The 24617-nt window shown below is 36.9% G+C and overlaps 1 protein-coding gene across 5 annotated transcripts in view; it reads right to left on the bottom strand.

Annotated features, from left to right (window-relative positions):
* Positions 1-8283: 8283 nt before the first annotated feature.
* The window catches only part of LOC129302407 (DNA polymerase I A, chloroplastic/mitochondrial), a 40887-nt gene continuing 24553 nt past the window's right edge, over positions 8284-24617 (bottom strand). For all 5 annotated transcript variants that reach the window (XM_054941274.1, XM_054941275.1, XM_054941272.1 and 2 more), the window contains one exon: positions 8284-8880. In XM_054941274.1, the coding sequence (XP_054797249.1) occupies positions 8820-8880 (61 nt within the window). In that variant the 3' untranslated portion in view covers positions 8284-8819. The remainder of the gene's footprint in view (positions 8881-24617) is intronic.

Here is a 24617-nt window from a genome sequence, read left to right as displayed (position 1 = left end):
ATAACCAATGTTTTAAGATGCCGTCAACCTCTTCCTCAAAGAATGGATATGCAATGTCAAACATCTAAAATTGAAATATAAAATTGTAATTAAAACGTTAACTAACTAATTCAAATAACAATAAAATTAACTTTTCAAAGATATAGTTACCTTATTTGTAAATTCAGTCCTTTCCAATATAATGATGTTGAACATGTGCCTCATCACATATACGCCACACAAACTAGTTTTATATGGTTTCCTATGATTCTACATAAAACACACACACACACACACACACACACAAGTAATTGGCAATAAACTTGATAATTGAATAAGTTAATAAAGTATTAGTTTACTTACCTTTGGCTCGATCCACATAGGATCCTTGATTTCATGTGCGTGCTTTTCTAGAACCATTATTTGATATGTTTTCATTTTCCTATAATCAACATCACGAGATTTGTAACTAATATATCTATAAAAATTGATAGTTCTTGTACAAGTACACTTGTAAATCTATTATCTTCTGTATATCCTTGTTTACTTTGTAATGGAGGGAGCATAAGAAGAGGACTATGTTACTCTTTATGAAAGCATAATTAGTTGCCAAAGGTCCTTACAAAATAGGGTGAGTTATTAGAAGAAATATACATTTAACAAAAAACTATCAATTGTAAATTAGTCCTTATGAGTGCACATATGGAGCCATAAAAACATCTTTTTTGACTTTACATATTCATTGCCAGAGGTATCGAGATCTTATTTCTGGAGTATTCCCTTTCTTCATCATATGATAAGGGTAAAGAAATCTAAAATTATCACCTTTGCCTAATGTAATGCACAAACGATAAAGGTATCTACAATAATGCAATCATGTTAGTTGACTGAACTTGATAAGTTGATTATATTCAAGTAAAACATACTTACAGCATAAATATCTCAATTGACATTGTGGTAAGCTAACTTTTCGAGAGAAGCCAATTCAAATCTTTCCATTCAATCATCATAGGATTCTTTATACCCATAACATCTTTTTCCTTTACAAATTTTTTTCTTTAGATGATTTATCATTGGCCAATAAAATTATTTATTAGAGGGGAGTCAATTGTGGTAGTTACAGTTGCCACAAGGGCTGTGGAAGATGTGGGGAGGGAAGCTGAAAAGGCAAGAGATAATTAATTAAAAAACATGATAAAAAAGAAATATTTAATAAATGCATGAAATATTTAATAAAACGTATTATAGCTTGAACCATACTCATAAGTCTCTTGTGCCACATGATAAAAGTACAACAGCTTCTAACACAGTCTTGCCACATGAAATATTTGTACAAGACTAAGATACTTATGCAAGTAAGGAGTGAGTGTATTTATGAATGATGGTAATTTAGATATGAAATTACATGTTTTGGCTCCCCCTTATGTTTTTGTGATCAAAAGGTTTAGTGAAAATGTGATACAGGTGTTATTTGAATGTTGTAGTGTATTGCACAAGTCCATTATAATCCATTGAGCATGATCTAAATGTTAATGTGGGCTGTTGGCACTCAAATTAAGTTTTAGATACTTTAGTTATGTTTTGAAAGCATAAAAGAGTGAGTTTTCTTTTTGGTGTCTAACTTTTGATTGAGAAATGACTTAAATGTAAAAATAGTGCTATTAGCTAGAGCTTGGAGAAAGATTTCTATAAACACCTAGATCACCTCAATCAGATATCGGACGGAGATTTGGCGTGAGTCAAAAGTTTGGCTAGAAAATCTACCATGACAGCACTATCATGGGTTCTGCAGTTTATACTGCAACATAAAATTTTATACTGCAGCGTATTTTGCCATGATCTTTGTTTTTGCTCTTTTGACCCCAATTTGATGTTATCTTTCCTTATATGATGTCCATGCTTCCATATACATGTTTTACTCTGATTTTATTTTTTTAAATGATTTTATAGTGTTATAAGTTTTAAAAACTTGGGATCCTATTTATGAAAATTTTATAAACTTAGTAATTCATTTACATTATTCCCGTGATTACCTTGATATTGGCGGTTAATTGTGAACTAGTAAGGGAGACCTTACACTTGCTAATCATAATAACCTCTATCATTAATCTCAGTTAACTGATAATCTTTAATGTAAGGATCAACCATGGCTAAATCAGACTATTTATTTCATAAAGAAGACTAAAAGATTGAGATCCTAAAAATTATTTTAGATTAAATAGTGAAATTAAATCATGCAAGAATCAGATTATTTGAAAACATATGAAAACATGGAATATGAAACTTAATAGTAAGAAAGGAATGATAAAAGGCATAATAGTCATTAAGAAAAATTTCACCAGTTCACTACAGCTAAGAGCAACTTTATTGCAGCCAATAATTAGTTGACACACTCATCATGGCTTGTATCACGCCACCACAACTTATGGTACAGTGACCAACACTCATTATTCACCATGGTGAATCCTGAATTTATAGTATAGTAGTAATAACATGTAAAATTTAACCTTTAAATGCACCTAATCAGATACTTGGACCTCCAATTAAGGCAATCCAAGAGTCCATATGCAAATAAATTAAATATTTCACTAATGGCCCTAGTTTCAACCAAATCCGGTACCAAATAAGGATCCCAAAACACATGATGCCAAAGCAAGCATTTATGCGAAAAGCACCAAAGTCAAGTGTCTCCCTTCTTAAGCTATTATTATTACATTCATTTCAAGCATAAAAATACAGTCATAATAACAATCATCATAATTTACTTGCATCCACCAATTAAACACATTCTAGTCTGCCTCTTAAGGCTTACCATTGACCAAGAGGTTACTAACACTAGAAGTAATTAACAATTCTCTCATTGAATGAACCATAATGTGGACCTAAATAACACTCAACCCAATTAAAGACATATAAAGTCCATGCCAAAGAGCTGAAATCATCATCATAGGCTACACATACGCAATAATATAATGTATGCAAATGACTTCTAATGTTAGGAATAAACATTCAATTACACATTAAAAAATACTAAAGACATTACAATTACTAATTGTCTTTAGCTTCGCCTGCTTCCTTTTGTCTTGAACCCAAAGTGTCTCCTAGAAAAATGTTAAACCACAAGAGTGAGATTATACAATCTTAGTAACCAAGCACGTGATTAAAGCATATAATTGTGTGGCACATATAAGCAAATTAAGCATACATTCACAGTTCACAATTTCACAGTGTTTCAACATGTAACTTATGATGCCACACATACTCACACACATATATATACATGGCCAAAAAACATGGGTAACAATAAAAATAATTATGCATGATCATGCTCCATCCTTATTACACTACTTACATCTTCTTATTGAATTCATAAGTTATCAAATCATATAGGATTAGTCCATGTGACAAAATTAGCCTCACTCTCTAATTGTGAGGAGTGACTCGACCAAGGCCCAATAATTACTTTCGGACCATAGATTCCTCCATTTTGAATTCATAAGGTATTAATTTGCCCAATCGATGATAATCAAGAAATAAAGCACTAAGATCTCACGATGCTGGTGAGTACCACATGGATTTCAATAACACCCTACTCTCTTGAGTAAACTCCCACCCATTTGTGACCACACAATATACTCATGTAACTCAATGACATGCCATATATGCAAACTTCATTAACTTATCTCATAATCAAGCGCATAGTACCGAGATAAGGATAAATAACCAATATTTAAATTTCATGCCAATATTATAAGTGTGTGCTTAATGACATATCAGTATCATGTTCAATAATAATAATGCTTAACATTATGTCATAGTTATTGATTTACTTTAACACATATCTATATCATCATGCTCATTCATTAATCATACTCAATAAAAGCCATTGCCTATAAATCCTTCTTCATGTGCTCAATTGCCATATTACTTCAACTCAATCATGTTAAACCACTCATGCCATCTCTGCTTATTAACACAACACCTCCATATGACATACAACTCATATCAATCTTTTCATGACAAAGAACCACATAATCATTTTTTCATACTCAATGGTCATATCCAATCACATAATCATCAACAAGTCATATTTGTCAATGAAGTCTTATATTGCTCAATATGTGATCAATATTACATTCATCAAGCCATATTTTGCATTTGCATTTTCTATAACTTACCATAAAACCATTTATTTACAAACCAACACTCCAAACATGTGATTTACCTACTTGCACAATTACAAGCTCCAACCATGTCATAACCTTTCATAACAAAATTTATCAGGCTTATATATACAGACACAAACATATACAAGAATTTAACTCTCAATTACCTCAACTCTTGGGTTACCACCCCAAGAGTACAATTTGGATTCTAGAAGAGCTTCCAAATGCACAAATAGCTCTAAGAGTAGTCAATCTACAATTAGAATAATAAATCATCATCATTAATTACTAATTATCATTAATTAGCTCTTAATTACAATTAATGCCAAAGGTCATAATTAGCAATATTAACAACAAACAATCCCACTTTTAACTTTCATTAGCTTACTTAACTATCATTAAACTCAATAAACACTGTTAACCATTGTATTAGCTTATACTTGGCTAATTAATGTTAGGATTAATCTTAAGCTAATCATTAACTACTCTAATCACTGTCATTAGCCTAACGAATTATTAAAAACATAAATAATCATTAAAAGACTTTATTAAAGTCATATAGATGGCTGTAACTTGGTCCTAGATTCAGACCATCACTCTTCAACCTATAAACTTGCAGAAAAATGCATGAATAGTATAGGAGAAGATTAGAGAAAACTTGCTCAATGGTTTAGAGGCTTAAAAACACTCCAAATAAGAACCAAAATGAAACCCTAGCAAAATAGTTGTGCCTTCCTCTTAGTTGTCACACAAACTCTCCCAAATTTTGTCATTTTGAATGACAAAATTAACTTTTTGAATTTTTGCTATGCTTATCGCAATGAATTGTACTTCTTGCCATAGTGGACAACCCAAAATGGGTAGCATCACTTAAGCTTAATAATTTAGGCCATAGTGGCCTAATTACTCCTAAGGTTTGATTTTAACCCTTATGTAAAGTCTAATGAATCCAAATGGCTACCAAACTCCCTAATTAACCCCCAATTACTTTAATTAACTAATTAAAACCTCAATTAATTCAACTAATCCTTAAAGAAAATTTTAGGATTTCACTATGAGTGCTTCCTCATCATAATACTCTAAAAATACCTTTATCAACTTAACCTAAATTATTAATTTGTCAATGGTTGTTGCATGTGCTTTGAACTTAGGCTTCAAAGGTCTCACATTAAGGTTGTGGTCATATTGCATTCATGGTCACCAGTTAATGCTTGAAAGTAGTCTTCCTCACTTGAGAGCTTTACTATAAAGAATCCATGACCAATGTCAATCAACTTGATAATACCTCTTTTCTCCGATAAGGATTGCAATATAGCTTCCTAAAGCTTTGAAACCCACATTTCTTCCTAAAGTTTCACTATAACAATTTCCTCTATGCTTAAAGCCTCTTCTTGACTTTGTTAGAAAACACAAAAGTAGGAAAGCTTTTTTTTTTTTAGGGCCTCTAATGGTCTTGCAATCTAATTTATCACCATCTTGCTCTTTATCCTTATAAGATTGATGTGGCTTTACTTTATCAAAATCTTCAATCTCATCTTCCTTGAAACCATCATCAGATTGGTCTTCCTATCCAAAGACTCCCTTTAGTTTATTAGCAAAAGAAGGTCTTTTATGATAAACATTAGTTTCTTTAGCACCCAGCTATGGCTAATAACCCTGGAGAATATTATTATTATCACCTTTCTCTCCATTTTTAAGCTTTTTCAAACTTTGTGTGAGTTGATCCACTTCCTCCCTAGAGTAAGGACACACAGGAAGCGGAGGCAAATTATTTGCAACTAGCTTCTATTTGAATTTTTAACGAAGGTTAAGGGTCATTTTTTCCTTTTAACTTTACTCAAAAGGTCATTGGGCACTATAAACTCAACTATAAGTCAATTTTGTTCCTCAACATATGAAATTTGTTAACATGGTGCCCCTAACATTAACTCACCAGATTTTCATCTGTTTTAGTTTATAGGTCCCACCATTTTTATATTTTTATAATAAAATATTGTGTGGTGGTCCCTACCATCTCTTTCCTCTTCCCTCTCTACTTCTATTCTTCTCTCCTCCCTACTTTCTCTCTCTCTCTCTTTAAGTGAACTAGTTGACCATAGCTTCATCAAGACCTAACCTCTCCTTGTTCACTATCTTTTGGAAGCTTGACTGCAATGTAGATTCCTACCCCACTAAGAACTTTGAGTATAGGAGTAATAAGGTAGACCTAGTGTTCTCACTGAGTTCATTGATCCTCCTATTGATGGCCTATGATGTATGATAAAGCAAATGTTTAAATCATCAATTAATATATATTATATAGAATCAATAGGAAACTTAACTATTTATAAACCATGACCATAACATATGAAAAAACATTTCCAATTAGTGTTTAACTTTTTATAGAATGGTCATTTTTGAAACCTATCTCATGCTCTATAAAGTATGGATATTGCTATGTGCTTGGCATGCTGAAAAATGGCAGGTTTCGTGTCGAAAGAAAACAAGGGAAGAGAAGTTGATAAGGGTGAAAGGATTCATAAGCAAAGGGTAAGGTTGAGGTGGTTAATGTGGTCGACAAGAGGATTGGAAGGCATAAAGGGAGAGGAGGAAGGAGGGACATAAAGGGGGGAATGAATGGGGTCAAACAAAATAGGAGTGATGCGGTTAAGGCTGGGGAAGGGAGCAATGGGCAGTAGGGTTAAGGTTGCAATCAACAGCTTTCTCTTGCTTATGGGCGTTTTAGTAACCACTGAAAGCTTAAGAGGTGCAAAACTTGTAGGGGCAATAACAACATGGAAAAATGCAAGGAAAAGAAGGCTAAGACATCTTGGACTTGCGGAGGGTCCTGGATCTATGGTTGTTCTGACTTCTCCAATGAAGTTAAGCATGTCATTTAGGTTAGTGGTTTCGATGAAGTTGCTATAAACCAATTTATGTAGAGAGAACGAAGGTAGTGACGAGAGAGGGGATAGAAGTAGAGAGGGAGGCAAAAAGAGGAGGCATGGCTTACATAATATTGTGTCATGAAAATATAAAAATGGTGGGACCCACATACTAAAACAAACAAAAATCTAGAAAGTAAATGTTAGGGGCACTTTGTTAACAAATTTCATATGTTAAAGGACAAAATTGACCCATAATTTAATTTAAAATGTCCAGTGACCCTTCAGGTAAAATTGAAGGACCAAAATTACCCTCAAGTCCTTAACCCTTTGAGCTACTAACCAAAGGTCTTTGACCTAAGATCATCGAACTAATGCCAATGCAAAGAAGTTGATCACATTCCAATAGCCCAAAATGACTAGAAAATGAACTTACATGTAACATTCTCTCTCCTCAAAAAGTCTCTTAGCACCATTTTTTAAGCCCTAGGACAGGTTAAGGATGGGTTTAGGACCTTTGAGAGTGGTTTTGGGTCAAAAAGAGTAAAAACAAAGCAAGATCAAATAAGAGTTGCAAATAGGATGCCTCCATTACAGATATGGCCTCTAGATAAGAGGTCAGACAGAATGGGGGTCATCATGGATAAGGACTGCCTTTTTGCTGATGTTCGGTGTCAGACGATGAAGGCCATACGACCAGCGCCGAAAATAGCTTTCTACAATAGGGGCATTTTAATCAAAACAATATTAGTTAGGTCATTTTGCCGAGTCCCTCAAGTCAAGCGGCAAGTCAGAGAGGTCGAATGCAAAGAGAGCAGCTCCAAGGGTCTAGAAGCGATTTAGAGCGGTTCTCAAGCAATTTGATTAGGCTAGGCCTGGAACTGAGATAAAGTTCATTCCTTCCCTATAATCTGTTTCCCTCTCCCCTGGTCTAGATTGCCCCTGTTGCTACTGTATCTATGGTTTGAGACTCGAATTTGATGAGGCTAGGTCTGGAACTGACAGAGAATGGGTGCTAACAGATAATTAAATCACAATTAACATTGTTTGATTTAATTTACTGGTGAAAATAGGAAAACAAGTCATTACGTCTCCATGTCTGCACGGCTGGTACAATTTTTCCAAAGAACAAAAGTCTGATTTTCTTTTATTAAAAGAATGTGTTTTTTCCCCGCCAAACTTTAATCCAAGAACAAATAGATCATTTATGTAGAGAGAGAAAGAGAGAGAGAGAGAGAGATTTAAGCCTCAAGTAATTTATTCAGACACGGAGCTATAACCAACAACTAAGAACTAGACATAGCCATTTGGAAGTGAGATTGACATGGTCACCGTATTTGATTTATATACATGTAGAATACAATCTGCAACGAGCCGAAAATCAAATAGCTACATGAAGCAAATAACATGTAACTTACAAAATAAGTACTCTGCTTCTTGCTATGGACGTTTAATATTCACAAACCTTCAAATTGGAACCGCAACCCAGAACGTCCAAAACCTCTTACTCTCCCGACCAAACAGAGACCCAAGCGAAAGCATCTTTGATTGCAATCACAGACCCAATTGACGAATTATGGAGCGAAGGTGAGAGGAAAATGAGAGGAAACATTCCCCAGATCCACTAATAGCAGCGGCACGATGGGGCAAAATAAGCCCCTTCTAAACCAATGTATGGCCTTCATACCTTAAGAACTCAGACCAAATTTCTATTTTGCAGAGTACCAGTTTTGAGCACACTTTGCATCAACAGCGAGGTCAACTTGAAGAATATTCTTGCCATCAAAGGGTTTGGACATGCAGTCAACAACTATAGCCTTTGCAATCTCAGCTGATTCTGTTGGCCCTTCAAGTATGACTTCGTCATGAACCTGCACCACGCAATCATATAAAAAATCTTGAATAGCAGATAGCAGGAAATATACGAAACCAGCAACTTGCAATTTGAAATAGCCTCAACATCAGATGACAGCAGTTGAAAAAGTTCATAGGAATTTGCAACGAGTCATGGGATTATCATGCCAAAGTCCCATGGGCCACATCGAAACCATCCTTGATAAGAAGCTGAATGCTCATCATGTTCACGTACCGATAGTCTAATAATGATAAAATCTAGGTTACTCGGGAGAAAGAAAAATGTTTAGAGGAAAACACTGTCAGAAAACAGGATTTGTTTAGTTACCAAGTTTGTCAAGTATACATAAAACAAAAACTGACCAGAGCTAAACACAAGTCAAAAGAAGTTTGAACTATGTAGCTTTGCAATCTATATAAGTTTCTGTGAGAAAAGAGACGATTTTTGGTGTAAAATACTATATTTTCATTCATCACAGTGATTCACTATTTATACAAGGACAAACAGCTGTAAAGAAAATATAATTGCCTAATCCAAGCCAATAAATCAGCAAATAATAATCAGACAATTAAATCTAATTCTAACAGTCGAAAAGCAGGTAATTGGGGATTACAATCAAGTAGAAATCAGAGTGAAAAAGAGAGGCAGTAATTATCGGGTTTTTCCATACTCCCCCTCAAGTTGGACTGTATATGTTGACCATATCCAACTTGTCAACAAACTTCTCAAAAACTTCTTTGTACAGTCCCTTAGTAAAGATGTCTGCCGTTTGATCCCGTGTGGGCATATGTGTGAGTGCTATAAGACCCCCTTCAATCTTTTCTTTAATAAAGTGTTTATCCACTTCTACATGTTTAGTCCTATGATGTTGCACTGGATTGTGCGAGATGTCTATAGCAGCTTTGCTATCGGTATATAAGCTCATGGGAAATTCTATCTTCATCTTCAGCTCTTCTAATATCCTTTTTACCCATATTACTTTACATATGCCATGAGCCACAGCTTTAAACTCTGCCTCCGCAATACTCCTTGCAACTACGTTCTGCTTCTTGCTTCTCCAAGTTACAAGGTTACCCCACACATATGTGCAATATTCTGACATACACCTCCTATCACCATGTGCACCTGCCCAATCTGCATCAGTAAAGATTTCCACATTTTTCTTTTTGTCTTCTAGTATAGTATTTCTTTACCAAGTGTGCCTTTCAAGTACTGTATGATCTTATAGACTGCTTTGAGATGCTTTTCTTTTCAAGCATGTGAATGTTGACTTGCTATGCTAACTGCAAAAGCAATGTCTGGTCTAGTATGGGAAAGATAGATAAATTTCCCAACTAGTCTTTGGTATCTCCCTTTGCCAACATCTTTTCCGTCATTTTCTTCTTCCTCCTCTTCCTCCTCCTCATCTTCTTCCTTATCTCTGTCATCTTTCTTCTTCTTCTTCTTCTTTGTTGTGGTTTCTATAGGAGTTGTGCTAGATTTACACCCCAACATTCTTGTTGCTTTTAAAAGGTCTAGAATATACTTCCTTCGAGATATATATATATATCCCTTTCTTGGATTGTGCTACCTCTATACCCAAGAAGTATTTCATTTCTCCCAAATCTTTCACCTGGACAGCTTTGGCTAGTGACTTCTTTATTTTCTCCATTTCTTCATGATCATCTCCTGTAAGAACAATATCATCCACATATACACTCAGAATGGTTGTCTTTGTTCCCCTATGTTTGAAGAACAAAGTATGATCACTTTAGCCTTGGACAAAACCCTTCTCTTGTAAGCACTTGTGTGAACCTTTCAAGCCAAGCACGTGGTAACTGTTTCAATCCATACAAAAACTTCTTCAGTTTACACACCAGATTCCTTGTAGTGGGGAATCCAAGTGGTAGTTTCATATATACCTCCTTTAAATCTCCATTAAGGAAAGCATTCTTCATATCTAGCTGATATAGGGGCCAGTCGAGATTAGCAGCTAAAGAGATTAGAATTCTTACTATATTCAGCTTGGCTACGGGTACAAATGTCTTTATATAATCTGTCCCATAGATTTGAGAGAAGCCTTTTGCAACAAGACGGGCTTCGAATTTTTCAACCATACCATTTGCTTTGCATTTAACAGTGAACACCCACTTGCATCCTACAGCCTTCTTTCCTTGCAGTACTTTTGCCTCTTCCCATGTACAGTTTAGCCTAAGAGCATCCATTTCTTCCCTAACAGCTTATTTCCATTCTGGGATCTTCAAGGCCTCTTCCATACATGTTGGAATTTTTATGCTAGCCAGATTAGTCAAAAAGGCTAAATAACATGGTCATAAGGCTTTGTAGGATACAAACCATTCAATTGGATGTTTGGTGCAACATCTGGGCTTCTTCCTCAATGCAATAGGGAGATCTTCTTCTATCTCATCTAGCTGACCATCATTCTCAATAACTTTTTCTGTAGATTCAGGGATTGTCATCGGTTCAGATTCATAGGGTGTTTCAAGAACTTGAGTCTTATTCCTTGATGCTTTCTTCCAAATGTAGTATTGTTAAAGTGTTTGTTTTCTCCCCTTTAGATTGATCTTCTTTTGTCTTAGGAACACTCTTAGGTGGTAGTTCAGGGTTAGATTCAAGTTCAAATGTTGGCTCAAAGGGAAGTTCAAACGGTGGATCATAGAGTAGTTCCATTTCAGATTGGCAAGACAGAGAGGGCAACAAGGTTTCTTCCATGGGCTCTAATTCACTCAAACTCTCCCCCTAAGTTGGAGACTTGGGATAAAAGGACTCTTCTTCATGAAAGGTGACGTCACAACTAACAAAGACTTTTTCAGTAATAGGGTTATGGCATTTACAGCCTTTTTGAGAGGTAGAATATCCAAGGAAAATACATTTGATGGCACAAGGATTGAGCTTATTACTGTGATGAATGTGAACAAACAAAGTGCACCTAAAGACTCACAAGGGAAGATTATTTTCAAGGTAAGGGTTAGACTGAGTGGTATGGAGGACAAGAGGAGATTGGAACGATAGTATACAGTTAGGCATTCTATTGATGAGGTGGGTGGCAATAAGAATAGCATCGCCCCAATAAAATTTTGGCACATTATGAGTGATGAGGAGAGCTTTGGCAACATTTAGGATATGATGGTTTTTTCTTTCAGCAATCCCATTTTGTTAGGGGCTATGAGCACATGTGCTTCTATGAACAATACCATTTTGTTGAAGGAAGGTACTGAGGGAACTTGGAATGTTGGGACATTAAATTGTAAATCTGTAGAGGTTGTAGGGGATATGATTCAAAGGAAAATCAATATCCTTTGCTTGCAAGAAACAAAATGGCGTGGAGAAAGAGCTAAGGATATTCAAGGTTTCAAACTTTGGTATACAGGAAAAGTAAGTGCACGCAATGGAGTAGGCATCATTATAGATAAGGAGTGGAAGAAGAACGTTGTAGAAGTTAGCAGAATTGGAGACAGAATTATTTCTTTAAAAATGATAATTGGACGTGAGACTGTTAATATTGTTAGCGCTTATGCGCCGCAAGTCGGGACAGAAGCCAGTCTTAAGGAATTATTTTGGGAGGATCTGGAGGGGTTGATTCGACACATACCACAGAGTGAAAAGATTTTTATTGGAGGAGACTTTAATGCGCATGTCGGGAGGGAAGCTGGTCAGTATGCGAGGGTGCATGGTGGTTTTGGTTTTGGAGAGCTAAACAATGAAGGGCAAACTCTTCTTGATTTCTCATTGGCATATGATTTTAAAATTGCCAACACTTGTTTCAAGAAGAGAGATGAGCATCTCATCACTTACAAAAGTGGAGCCTCAAGGTCGCAGATTGATTTTCTTTTGGTTAGGAACACAGATAGAAAACTTTGTAAAAATTGTAAGGTGATCCCTGGAGATGCTGTAACGACACAACACAGGGTCCTAGTCCTTGATGTGTGTATTATGAGTAAAATCCAAAAACGTCGACAAGTAGTAACACCAAGGATTAGGTGGTGGCAATTAAAAGGTGAGAAGCAAGATATTTTCAAGCAAAATCTTTTGGATAAAGGAATTTGGGATTCTCAGGGAAGTGCTAACATCATATGGGAGGATATGGCTAAAAAGATACGGGAGGTTGCAAAAGTAGTTTTGGGAGAATCGAAAGGTTCTGGTCCGAGAGATAAGGAGTCTTGGTGGTGGAATAATAGTGTACAGGACAAAATCAAGTATAAGAAGAACTGTTTTAAAGCCATACATTTGTGTAACAATGAGGAAAATTGGGAGAGGTACCGTATGGCTAAGAAGGAAACTAAGAGAGCTGTGGGTGAAGCTCGTTCCAAAGCTTTTGAAGAATTTTATAAGAACCTTGAGACGAAGGAAGGAGAGCAAAATATTTATAAGATTGCCAAGAGTAGGGAAAGAAAATCAAGAGATCTAGAACAGGTAAGGTGTATTAAGGATGAAGAGGGAAGAATTTTAGTTACAGATGATGAAATTAAAAATAGATGGGAGACTTATTTTTCTAAACTTTTCAATGATGGAGAGGATTCATCTAGTAACTTGGAGGATTTAGTAACTGGTGAAGGAGAACAAAATTTGTCATTCTATCGAAAAATACGTGATAAGGAGGTAAAGGAAGCTCTTAAGAAAATGGCAAATGGTAGAGCTAACGGACCTGATTGTATATCTATCGAAGCGTGGAAATGTTTAGGTGAAGAAGGGGTGAGATGGTTAACTAAGTTATTTAATGTGATTTTACGGTCCAAGAAAATGCCTGATGAGTGGAGGAGAAGTACATTAATTCCTATTTATAAAAATAAAGGAGATATTCAGAATTGTACTAACTATAGAGGGATTAAACTCATGAGCCACACAATGAAATTGTGGGAGAAAGTAATTGAGCACAGGTTGAGATTGGAGACAAGTATTTCTGAGAATCAATTTGGTTTTATGCCAGGTAGATCAACTACAGAGGCGATTTATCTACTAAGGGGATTAATGGAAAAGTATCGTTGTAAAGATAAAGATCTACACATGGTTTTTATTGATTTGGAAAAAGCTTATGACCGTATACCAAGAGAAGTGCTTTGGAAAGCGTTGGAAAAAAAGGGAGTACGGATTGCTTATATTAAAGCCATACAAGATATGTATGAGGGGGTAAAAACTAGTATAAGAACGCCTAGTGGTCAAACAAAGGATTTTCCTATAAAGATTGGACTACATCAGGGATCATCTCTGAGTCCTTATTTGTTCAACTTGATTTTAAATGTTTTGACGGAACATATTCAAGAGGAAATCCCGAAATGTATGCTCTTCGCGGATGATATAGTTCTTATAGCAGAGACAAGAGAAGAGGTTAATTGCAAACTTGAGTTATGGAGGAGGACATTGGAGTCGAAAGGTTTTCGTCTGAGTAGAAGTAAGACGGAATATTTATATTGTAAATTTGGTAAAGGACTATTCGAAAATAATTTCGAAGTGAAATTGGGAGATCAAATTATACCTCAAGTGGAAAAGTTTAGATATTTGGGAGCCATTATTCAAAATGATGGCGAAATCAGTGGAGATATTTCACATAGAATTCAAGCTGGGTGGTTTAATTGGAGAAAAGCTAAAGGAGTTATTTGTGACCGTAGGGTGCCTAATAAACTTAAAGGAAAGTTTTATCGTACTGCTATCAGACCGGCAATGTTATATAGTAGTGAATGCTGGGCTCTAACGGGACAGCAAGAGCATAAAGTTGGAGTAGCAGAGATGAGAATGTTACGATGGATGTGCGGACATACACGTAAAGATAAAATTCGAAATGAGCACATACGTGAAAAAGTGAGGGTGGCACCTATTGAGGAAAAAATGGTAGAAAATCGGTTGAGATGGTTTGGGCATGTACAAAGAAGACCAAGGGAGGCACCAGTGAGAAGAGTGGAACATATAACTTTGAGTCCGATTAAGAGAGGTAGAGGAAGGCCTAAGAGAACACTCTTGGAAGTTGTTGAACGTGATCTCTTAATTAATAATATTTCTAAAAGCTTAATAAATGATAGAGCACAATGGCGTCTTGCAATCCATGTAGCCGACCCCACCTAGTGGGATAAAGGCTTGTTGTTGTTGTTGTTGTAAGGTACTGAGGGAACTATTAATGAACTCTATGCCATTATCATATGAAGAGGTTTAATGGTTGTTTGGAATTGGGTTTTAATCATTTGATAGAAATTCACAAAAATGGAAAAAAAAAACATCAGTTTTGTCATTAAGGAGGGAGGTCCAACAAACTCGAGTATGATCACCAATGAATGTGATAAACCATTTTTTATGGGTTCTATTTGAAATACAACTTGGTCCCTAGAGGTCGCTATGGATAGTGGTGAAAGCGTAGGATGATTGATAAATATTGTGAGAAAACGTAGTTCTTTGGTACTTTGCCAGTTCACAAACATCATAATAAAATTTGGAAGCATCTTTATTAGAACAAAGAGAAGGAAAGAGTTGATTCAAATATAGAAATTTGGATGACCAAGACGTTGGTGCCATAACAAATGGTCACGACTAGAAAGGGAGACTTTATTACAAACACGATCATTCTTCATGGGGGATGCTAATCGTCATCCCTATTAACAGCTCCTAAAACACACAGCAAGTGGTATGGAAGTCAGCATGACAATGCTCATTTGTGTTTAGTTTATGCACAGATAATAAATTACACTTCAAGTTGGGAACATGAAGGACAGAGTGAAGAATGAGCCTATCCGAAATTTTGACATCTCCAATCCTAATCACAGGAGATAAAGATGTGTCAGCAATTTTAACTTTAAGAGAATTGTCACACGGTGTATGTGTAGTGAAAGTTCTCGACTATCCATCATATGATTAGAGGCACCTGAGTCAACAATCCAGATTTTTCCAATACATAAGTGTTGAATAGTACTTAAGGCTTGAAAAAAATGAACCACTGTTGCTGCTGGTTGCTGCGATGAACCAGGCATTTGGAATGTGTTGAGAAAACTCAAATTTTGGTGAATTACTCAGAAAAGAGTGCTTGAGATGTGAGATTCGCATCATCCAATTTTTCTGTACCAACATGGTAGCCACGCCCCCCTGGCTTCCTAGGTTTCCAATCTAGAGGGTTGCCATGAATATCCCAACAAGTTTCTTTTGTGTGACCAGTATTCTTATAGTGCTCGCAAACTAGTTTGCCTTTTTGATTTCTCCAATCATTTTTAGACACAAGTGCAGATGGTTCTGGTGCAGTATTGGCAGCTTGGTTATTATTTTTAAGCATCACCCGTCGTCGAGAATCTTCACGTCTAACTTGAACAAAGGCTTCACGGACTGATGGAAGTGGTACAAAGCTAAGAGTTCGACCTCGAACAGCATCAAAATTGTATTAAGTCCAACAAGAAATTCAAATAGACGTTCCTTATTAACTTGTTTTTTGTATTGAGTAGCATTATTAGCATTCTTCCATGTCATTTGAGTGTTCAAATCTAATTCCTACCAAAGTGTGGTCATTTCAAGGTATTAGTCATTAAGACTTCAAGACTCTTGCTTCATATTCCACAACTTGGTTTTCATTTCAAAAATTAGTGAGACATTTTCACCATCTGAGTAGGCCTCATGAACAGCCTCCCAAATTTCATGGACAGTGGGTAAATACATAAAAATTCTCCTTATGGCTGGTACCATGGCATTTATAAGCCATAATGCAACCATCGAGTTCTCTGATTTCCAAAGTCGCATTGCTGTAGCGTTCGACTGCTCTGGCATTTGAGAATATCCAGTCACGTACCTAAGACATCCACGCCCCTCGATAGCAAGCCAGATCGTCTGGGCCCAATCTCTATAGTTTTCTCCGGTGAGTTTCTCTAGGACGATAAGGACAGTAAGGTCTTCAAGACTGGACATCATCGGTGAGAGCATTCCTCCAGGATGGCGTTGCTGTCTGTGTTCATCGTGAGAGTCATCCGTTGCTGCTCGTGTGTGTGTCACATCTCCAATTATGGTTGACCGTGTTTTATTATATTTAATGTAAATATTGTTTATTTGACCGTGTGTCACATTGTTTAATGCTAGGTTGTTGCCCGTAAGTAACGCGCTGCATGGCTCGAGTACAGTGATAAGTGAGTTAGAGCCGCTGCATCGGCGCCCGGATGTAGTGTTAAATGAGCAAGGGCTACCGCGTCATTATGAACGCACGCGGCTAAAAAAGTTAGTCCATAAGAGCAAAATTAGATTTGGTACTTGGAATGTTGGGACATTAAATTGTAAATCTGTAGAGGTTGTAGAGGTTATGATTCAAAGGAAAATCAATATCCTTTGCCTGCAAGAAACAAAATGGCGTGGAGAAGAAGCTAAGAATATTCAAGGTTTCAAACTTTGGTATACAAGAAAAGTAAGTGCACGCAATGGAGTAGGCATCATTATAGATAAGGAGTGGAAGAAAAACGTTGTAGAAGTTAGCAGAATTGGAGACAGAATTATTTCCTTAAAAATGATAATTGGACGTGAAACTGTTAATATTGTTCGCATGGTGGTTTTGGTTTTGGAGAGCTAAACAATGAAGGACAAACTCTTCTTGATTTCTCATTGGCGTATGATTTTAAGATTGCCAACACTTGTTTCAAGAAGAGAGATGAGCATCTCATCACTTACAAAAGTGGAGCCTCAAGGTCACAAATTGATTTTCTTTTGGTTAGGAACACAGATAGAAGACTTTGTAAAAATTGTAAGGTGATCCTCGGAGATGCTGTAACGACACAACATAGGGTCCTAGTCCTTAATGTGTGTATTATGAGTAAAATCCAAAAACGTTGACAAGTAGTAACACCAAGGATTAGGTGGTGGCAATTAAAAGGTGAGAAGCAAGATATTTTCAAGCGAAATCTTTTGGATAAAGGAATTTGGGAATCTCAAGGAAGTGCTAACATCATATGAGAGGATATGGCTAAAAAGATACGGGAGGTTGCAAAAGTAGTTTTGGGAGAATCGAAAGGTTCTGGTCCGAGAGATAAGGAGTCTTGGTGGTGGAATAATAGTGTACAGGACAAAATCAAGTATAAGAAGAACTATTTTAAAGCCATACATTTGTGTAACAATGAGGAAAATTGAGAGAGGTACCGTATGGCTAAGAAGGAAACTAAGAGAGCTGTGGATGAAGCTCGTTCTAAAGCTTTTGAAGAATTTTATAAGAACCTTGAGACAAAGGAAGGAGAGCAAAATATTTATAAGATTGCCAAGAGTAGGAAAAGAAAATCAAGAGATCTAGAACAAGTAAGGTGTATTAAGGATGAAGAGGGAAGAATTTTAGTTACAGATGATGAAATTAAAAATAGATGGGAGACTTACTTTTCTAAACTTTTCAATGATGGAGAGGATTCATTTAGTAACTTGGAGGATTTAGTAACTGGTGAAGGAGAACAAAATTTGTCATTCTATCAAATAATACGTGATAAAGAGGTAAAGGAAGCTCTTAAGAAAATGGCAAATGGTAGAGCCAACGGACCTGATTGTATATCTATTGAAGCGTGGAAATGTTTAGGTGAAGAAGGAGTGAGATGGTTAACTAAGTTATTTAATGTGATTTTACGGTCCAAGAAAATGCCTGATAAGTGGAGGAGAAGTACATTAATTCCTATTTATAAAAATAAAGGAGATATTCAGAATTGTACTAACTATAGAGGGATTAAACTCATGAGCCACACAATGAAATTGTGGAAGAAAGTAATTGAGCACAGGTTGAGATTAGAGACAAGTATTTCTGAGAATCAATTTGGTTTTATGCCAGGTAGATCAACTACAGAGGCGATTTATCTACTAAGGGGATTAATGGAAAAGTATCATTGTAAAGATAAAGATCTACACATGGTTTTTATTGATTTAGAAAAAGCTTATGACCGTATACCAAGAGAAGTGCTTTGAAAAGCGTTGGAAAAAAAAGGAGTATGGATTGCTTATATCAAAGCCATTCAAGATATGTATGAGGGGGTAAAAACTAGTATAAGAACTCCTAGTGGTCAAACAAAGGATTTTCCTATAAAGATTGGACTACATCAGGGATCATCTCTGAGTCCTTATTTGTTCAACTTGATTTTAAATGTTTTGACGGAACATATTTAAGAGGAAATCCCGAAATGTATGCTCTTCGCGGATGATATAGTTCTTATAGCAGAGACAAAAAAAGAGGTTAATTGCAAACTTGAGTTATGGAGGAGGACATTGGAGTCAAAAGGTTTTCGTCTGAGTAGGAGTAAGACGGAATATTTATATTGTAAATTTGGTAAAGGACTATTCGACAATAATTTGGAAGTGAAATTGGGAGATCAAATTATACCTCAAGTGAAAAAGTTTAGATATTTGGGAGCCATTATTCAAAATGATGGCGAAATCAATGGAGATATTTCACATAGAATTCAAGCTGGGTGGTTTAATTGGAGAAAAGCTAAAGGAGTTATTTGTGATCGTAAGGTGCCTAATAAGCTTAAAGGAAAGTTTTATCGCACTGCTATCAGACCGGCAATGTTATATAGTAGTGAATGCTGGGCTCTAACGGGACAGTAAGAGCATAAAGTTGGAGTAGCAGAGATGAGAATGTTACGATGGATGTGCGGACATACACGTAAAGATAAAATTCGAAATGAGCACGTACGCAAAAAAGTTAGGGTGGCACCTATTGAGAAAAAAATGGTAGAAAATCGGTTGAGATGGTTTGGGCATGTACAAAGAAGACCAAGGGAGGCACCAGTGAGAAGAGTGGAACATATAACTTTGAGTCCGATTAAGAGGGGTAGAAGAAGGCCTAAGAGAACACTCTTGAAAGTTGTTGAACACGATCTCTTAATTAAAAATATTCCTAAAAGCTTCATAAATGATAGAGCACAATGGCGTCTTGCAATCCATGTAGCCGACCCCACCTAGTGGGATAAAGGCTTGTTGTTGTTGTTGTTGTTGTTGTATTGTTTATTATTAAAGGGGATACTGTGGGTAGTGAAAGTAGAGATTTTTTAGGTAATTTATTCCCCAATATCCTCTCCTAATTCAGTCTCCTTATTTCTTGGAGATTTGATTGTCTTCTCTCATGTATAAATCTGTGTACATACCTCGTGATTAAGGGACAAGAGTTTTCGACCTATTTGCTACATGGTATCAGAGCCTCTAGCAAACATAGACGCCAAAAACTCAGAGACAAAAAGCACCGAAGACGAGACACAAGAGTCGCACCCGATTCACACTTCTCCAATGTCGAAGAGTGATGGGTCCTTGCAAAGCGATCCAGACAAGGCTGGTGGTCCCCTTAGGTCGATCACTGGTCATGATGGATCATCGGTGCTCGTGGTTACTATAAAACTCAATGGCTTGAATTATTGTGTGTGGGCACAGGCTATATGACTTGCAATTGGAGGTTGAGGGAAGATGGATTACCCTAATGGCTCATCAAAAACTCCAGAAGAGTCCAGAACGCAGGAGCTACAGTAATGGCATACCGAAAATTCGTCGGTGTCATCATGGCTAATCAATGCCATGATTCTGAAAATTCAACAGAGCTTCATATTTCTTCCATCAGCTCATGAAATCTAGAAAGCTGTGCGAGATTCATACTTTGATGGAAAGGATTTGGCATGAATATATGAGCTTAAAACAAAGGCATGGTCACTGCAACAAGGAGAACATGATGTCACGACTTTCTAGCTGGAGCTGAATACCATCTGGCAAGAATTAGACTTGATGACAAAAGTGGAATAGTCTAGCAGTAATGATGCAACCTGTTATAAGGAGCAAGTGGAGAATGAACGTATATTTCAATTTCTTGCAAGACTAAATCAATCTCTAGATGATGTTCAGGGGCGAGTTCTGAGCCGTATACCACTCCCATCCACTAGAGAAGTATTCTCAAAGGCACGTCGTGAGGCTTCAAGAAGCGAGGTAATGACTCCTGGAGCTATGTCTACCCCAACTTCTTCCTTAGACACTGCTGCACTTGTGAGCAAGGGCAGTGATTCGAGTCATAAAAACCAAAAGGGGAGGGTCACTTGTGAACATTGCAAGAAGATTGGGCATACCCGTGACACTTGTTGGGATATACATAGAAAGCCAGCCGATTGGAAGCTAAAGAAAGGCAAGCAACTAAGTTATGAAACTTCTCATGATGTACCGCCAGATAAACCAAACTCAATGCCTGAAATTGATAAGGAACAACTAGGTAAGCTACTTGAGATGCTCAGTATGTTGCAGAGGAATGAGAAAAACTAGAAACTGAATCTTACTGCATCTGTGGATCACAAAGGTAAATGTGCCTTACTTACTTCTAATAGTAACCCTAAATGGATCGTTGATACTGGGGAAATTGATCACATGACCTCAGATGCTAAATTATTCAATACCTATGTTCCTAATGCTAGGAATGAAACAGTGAGTATAGCTAATAAGTCTTCCTCGTCAATAGCAGGAACAGGAAGTTTGGTTATTTCTAAAGTTATGAAACTGAATCATGTTTTACATGTACCTTACTTGGCTTGTAACTTATTGTCTATAAGTTGACTAAAGAGGCAAATTGATGGGCTCATTTCTGTTCTACTCATTGTATTTTTCAGGACCTCTTATCGGGGAAGATGATTGGCAGTGCTAAGGAGTACAACGGTCTCTACTATCTTAATGAATCAACCATGAGGAGTCTTTGGTCTCAAATCCAGTGCCATGTTGCACCTACTTTTGCAAATAAAGACTTTAATGATCTTATGTTATGGCATAGGAGAATTGGTTATCCAAATTTTCAATACTTGTGTCGTTTGTTTCTTGAATTTCAAGTTAATAAAACTTCTTCATTTCACTGTGCTGAGTATGAACTTGCTAAACATCACAGATCTATATTCAAACTTGTTGAATATAAATCTACCCGTCCTTTTTCCATTATTCATAGTGACTTATAGGGTCTTACTCATTGCTAATTGTATAAATACTAAATGGTTCATTACATTTATTAATGACCATACTAGAATATGTTGGGTCTACCTATTACAAGATAAATCTGTTGTGCCCTCTATCTGTTCTCAATTTTATCCAATGATAAAGAAAACCAGTTTGACACCATAATCCAAGTCCTCCATACTGACAATGGTACTAAATACTTCAATATAACCATGGATCTGTTCCTCACAGAACACGGAATTGTCCATAAAAGTACCTGTCCTAACACTCCCCAACAAAATGGTATGGCGGAATGGAAAAACAAACACCTCTTAGAAGTTGCACATGCTTTGCTATTTACTTATAATGTCCCCACGTATTTTTGGGGTAACGCAATCCTTACCGCTACATATTTAATCAACCGCATGCCAAGTCATGCCCTCTCATTTACCACACCTTTTGAGAAATTAAAAGAATCTCACTCCATTACTCATCTTGACACCAACTTACCACTTAAAATTTTTGGTTGTTCCACTTATGTTCACTCCCGTCACTCCCAAAAGCTGGACCCTAAAGCCGTCAAATGTATCTTTCTTGGTTATTCCTCTACACAAAAAAGGTATAAATGCTTTGATCCTCATACCAAAAAACTTTACATAAGCAGAGATGTTAGCTTTGTTGAGCATGAGTCCTTTTACCCAAATACTTCAAGTCAGGGGGAGAGGGGGAGTAACTTTCAGTTTCTAGAAAGTGAGAGGCAAGGGGGTAAAGAATTCACCACCATTCATAATTCTGATCCCTTCATTCTTGCATCAACAAACCCTTAAACAAAGTCTGAACTCTTAAACCAACAACCCACCGAATTCAAGATCCAATCTCCTAGGCCAGAAGCTGAAGTAAAAAGTCTTTCAGATTGCACTGAAAATGCTAGAAATGCAAATGCTAGAAATGCACTGGAAAAGACAGCCATAGTCTACTCAAGGAAGAAATGGCACAACCAGAATCTGAACCACAAGAGGCTCCTGAAGCTGAAAAAGTGGAGGCAAACTTACCTATAGCCCTCAGAAAACAACCCAAAACTTGCACACAGCATCCCATCCAAAGGTTTGTAAGTTATCAGACTCTATCCTCACAATTCCATACTTTTGTAACTAACCTTGATAAAGTAAAGATTCCCAATGATGTGTATGAAGCTCTTAGCATACCAAATTGGAAGAATGCTGTGATGGAGGAGATGAATGCTTCAACAAAAAAATGGCACATGGGAAATTGTAGAGCTACTAAAAGGGAAGAGAGTTGTGGGCTGTAAGTGGGTGTTCACCCCAAAGTACGATGCTGCTAATAAGTTGGACAAATTAAAGGCACGATTAGTGGCAAAAGGGTTCACCCAAACATATGGCTTGGACTACAAAGAAACTTTTGCCCCTATAGCCAAGCTTAATACTATTAGAATCCTAATGGCTGTAAATCTGGATTAGCCTCTCCATCAGCTAGATATTAAAAACACCTTCCTAAATGGTGACCTTAAGGAAGAAGTCTTTATGACACTACCCCCAGGTTTTGAGGCAGGAAAGAACAATCAGGTGTGTAAGCTCAACAAATCTTTGTATGGCCTAAAACAATCACTGTGGGCTTGGTTTGACAAATTCTCGAAAGTCTTGAAGATTGAAGGGTATAAGCAGGGACTGTCTGATCACACGATGTTTGTAAAAATGAAAGGTGAATGAAAGGTGATAAGAGATGCATTCTCATTGTATATGTTGATGATATAATTGTCACAGGTGACTATGAGCAAGAGGTAGATAGAGAAAAGAAGGCTCTTGGAAAGGAATTTGAAGTGAAGGATCTTGGTAACTTGAAACTCCGCCTATGTTTATAGCCGGTCCCAAGCCCGGGTAAAGGAGGAGGGTTGTGTTAGGCCATCAACAGCCAATGTAAAAATTTGTTGAATCTATCATGAACATGGACAATAGACGTTATAATGTTAATGCTAGGTCGTTGCCCGTAAGTAACGCGCTGCATGGCTCGAGTACAGTGATAAGTGAGTTAGAGCCGCTGCATCGGCGCCCGGATGTAGTGTTAAATGAGCAAGGGCTACCGCGTCATTCTGGACGCACGCGGCTAAAGAAGTTAGTCCATAAGAGCAAAATTAGATTTGGTACTTGGAATGTTGGGACATTAAATTGTAAATCTGTAGAGGTTGTAGGGGTTATGATTCAAAGGAAAATCAATATCATTTGCTTGCAAGAAACAAAATGGCGTGGAGAAGAAGCTAAGGATATTCAAGGTTTCAAACTTTGGTATACAGGAAAAGTAAGTGCACGCAATGGAGTAGGCATCATTATAGATAAGGAGTAGAAGAAGAACGTTGTAGCAGTTAGCAGAATTGGAGATAGAATTATTTCTTTAAAAATGATAATTGGACGTGAGACTGTTAATATTATTAGCGCTTATGCGCCGCAAGTCGGGACAGAAGCCAGTCTTAAGGAATTATTTTGGGAGGATCTAGAGGGGTTGATTCGACACATACCACAGAGTGAAAAGATTTTTATTGGAGGAGACTTTAATGGGCATGTCGGGAGGGAAGCTGGTCAGTATGCGAGGGTGCATGGTGGTTTTGGTTTTGGAGAGCTAAACAATGAAGGACAAACTCTTCTTGATTTCTCATTGGCGTATGATTTTAAGATTGCCAACACTTGTTTCAAGAAGAGAGATGAGCATCTCATCACTTACAAAAGTGGAGCCTCAAGGTCGCAGATTGATTTTCTTTTGGTTAGGAACACAGATAGAAAACTTTGTAAAAATTGTAAGGTGATACCCGGAGATGCTGTAACGACACAACATAGGGTCCTAGTCCTTGATGTGTGTATTATGAGTAAAATCCAA

This window comes from Prosopis cineraria, unplaced genomic scaffold (genome assembly GCF_029017545.1).
Source record: "Prosopis cineraria cultivar Desert tree isolate PC_DT_omini unplaced genomic scaffold, ASM2901754v1 PC2, whole genome shotgun sequence".
Lineage (NCBI taxonomy): Eukaryota > Viridiplantae > Streptophyta > Magnoliopsida > Fabales > Fabaceae > Prosopis > Prosopis cineraria.
Note: the sequence above shows the minus strand (reverse complement) of the source record. Positions and strands in the feature narration are given on the sequence as shown.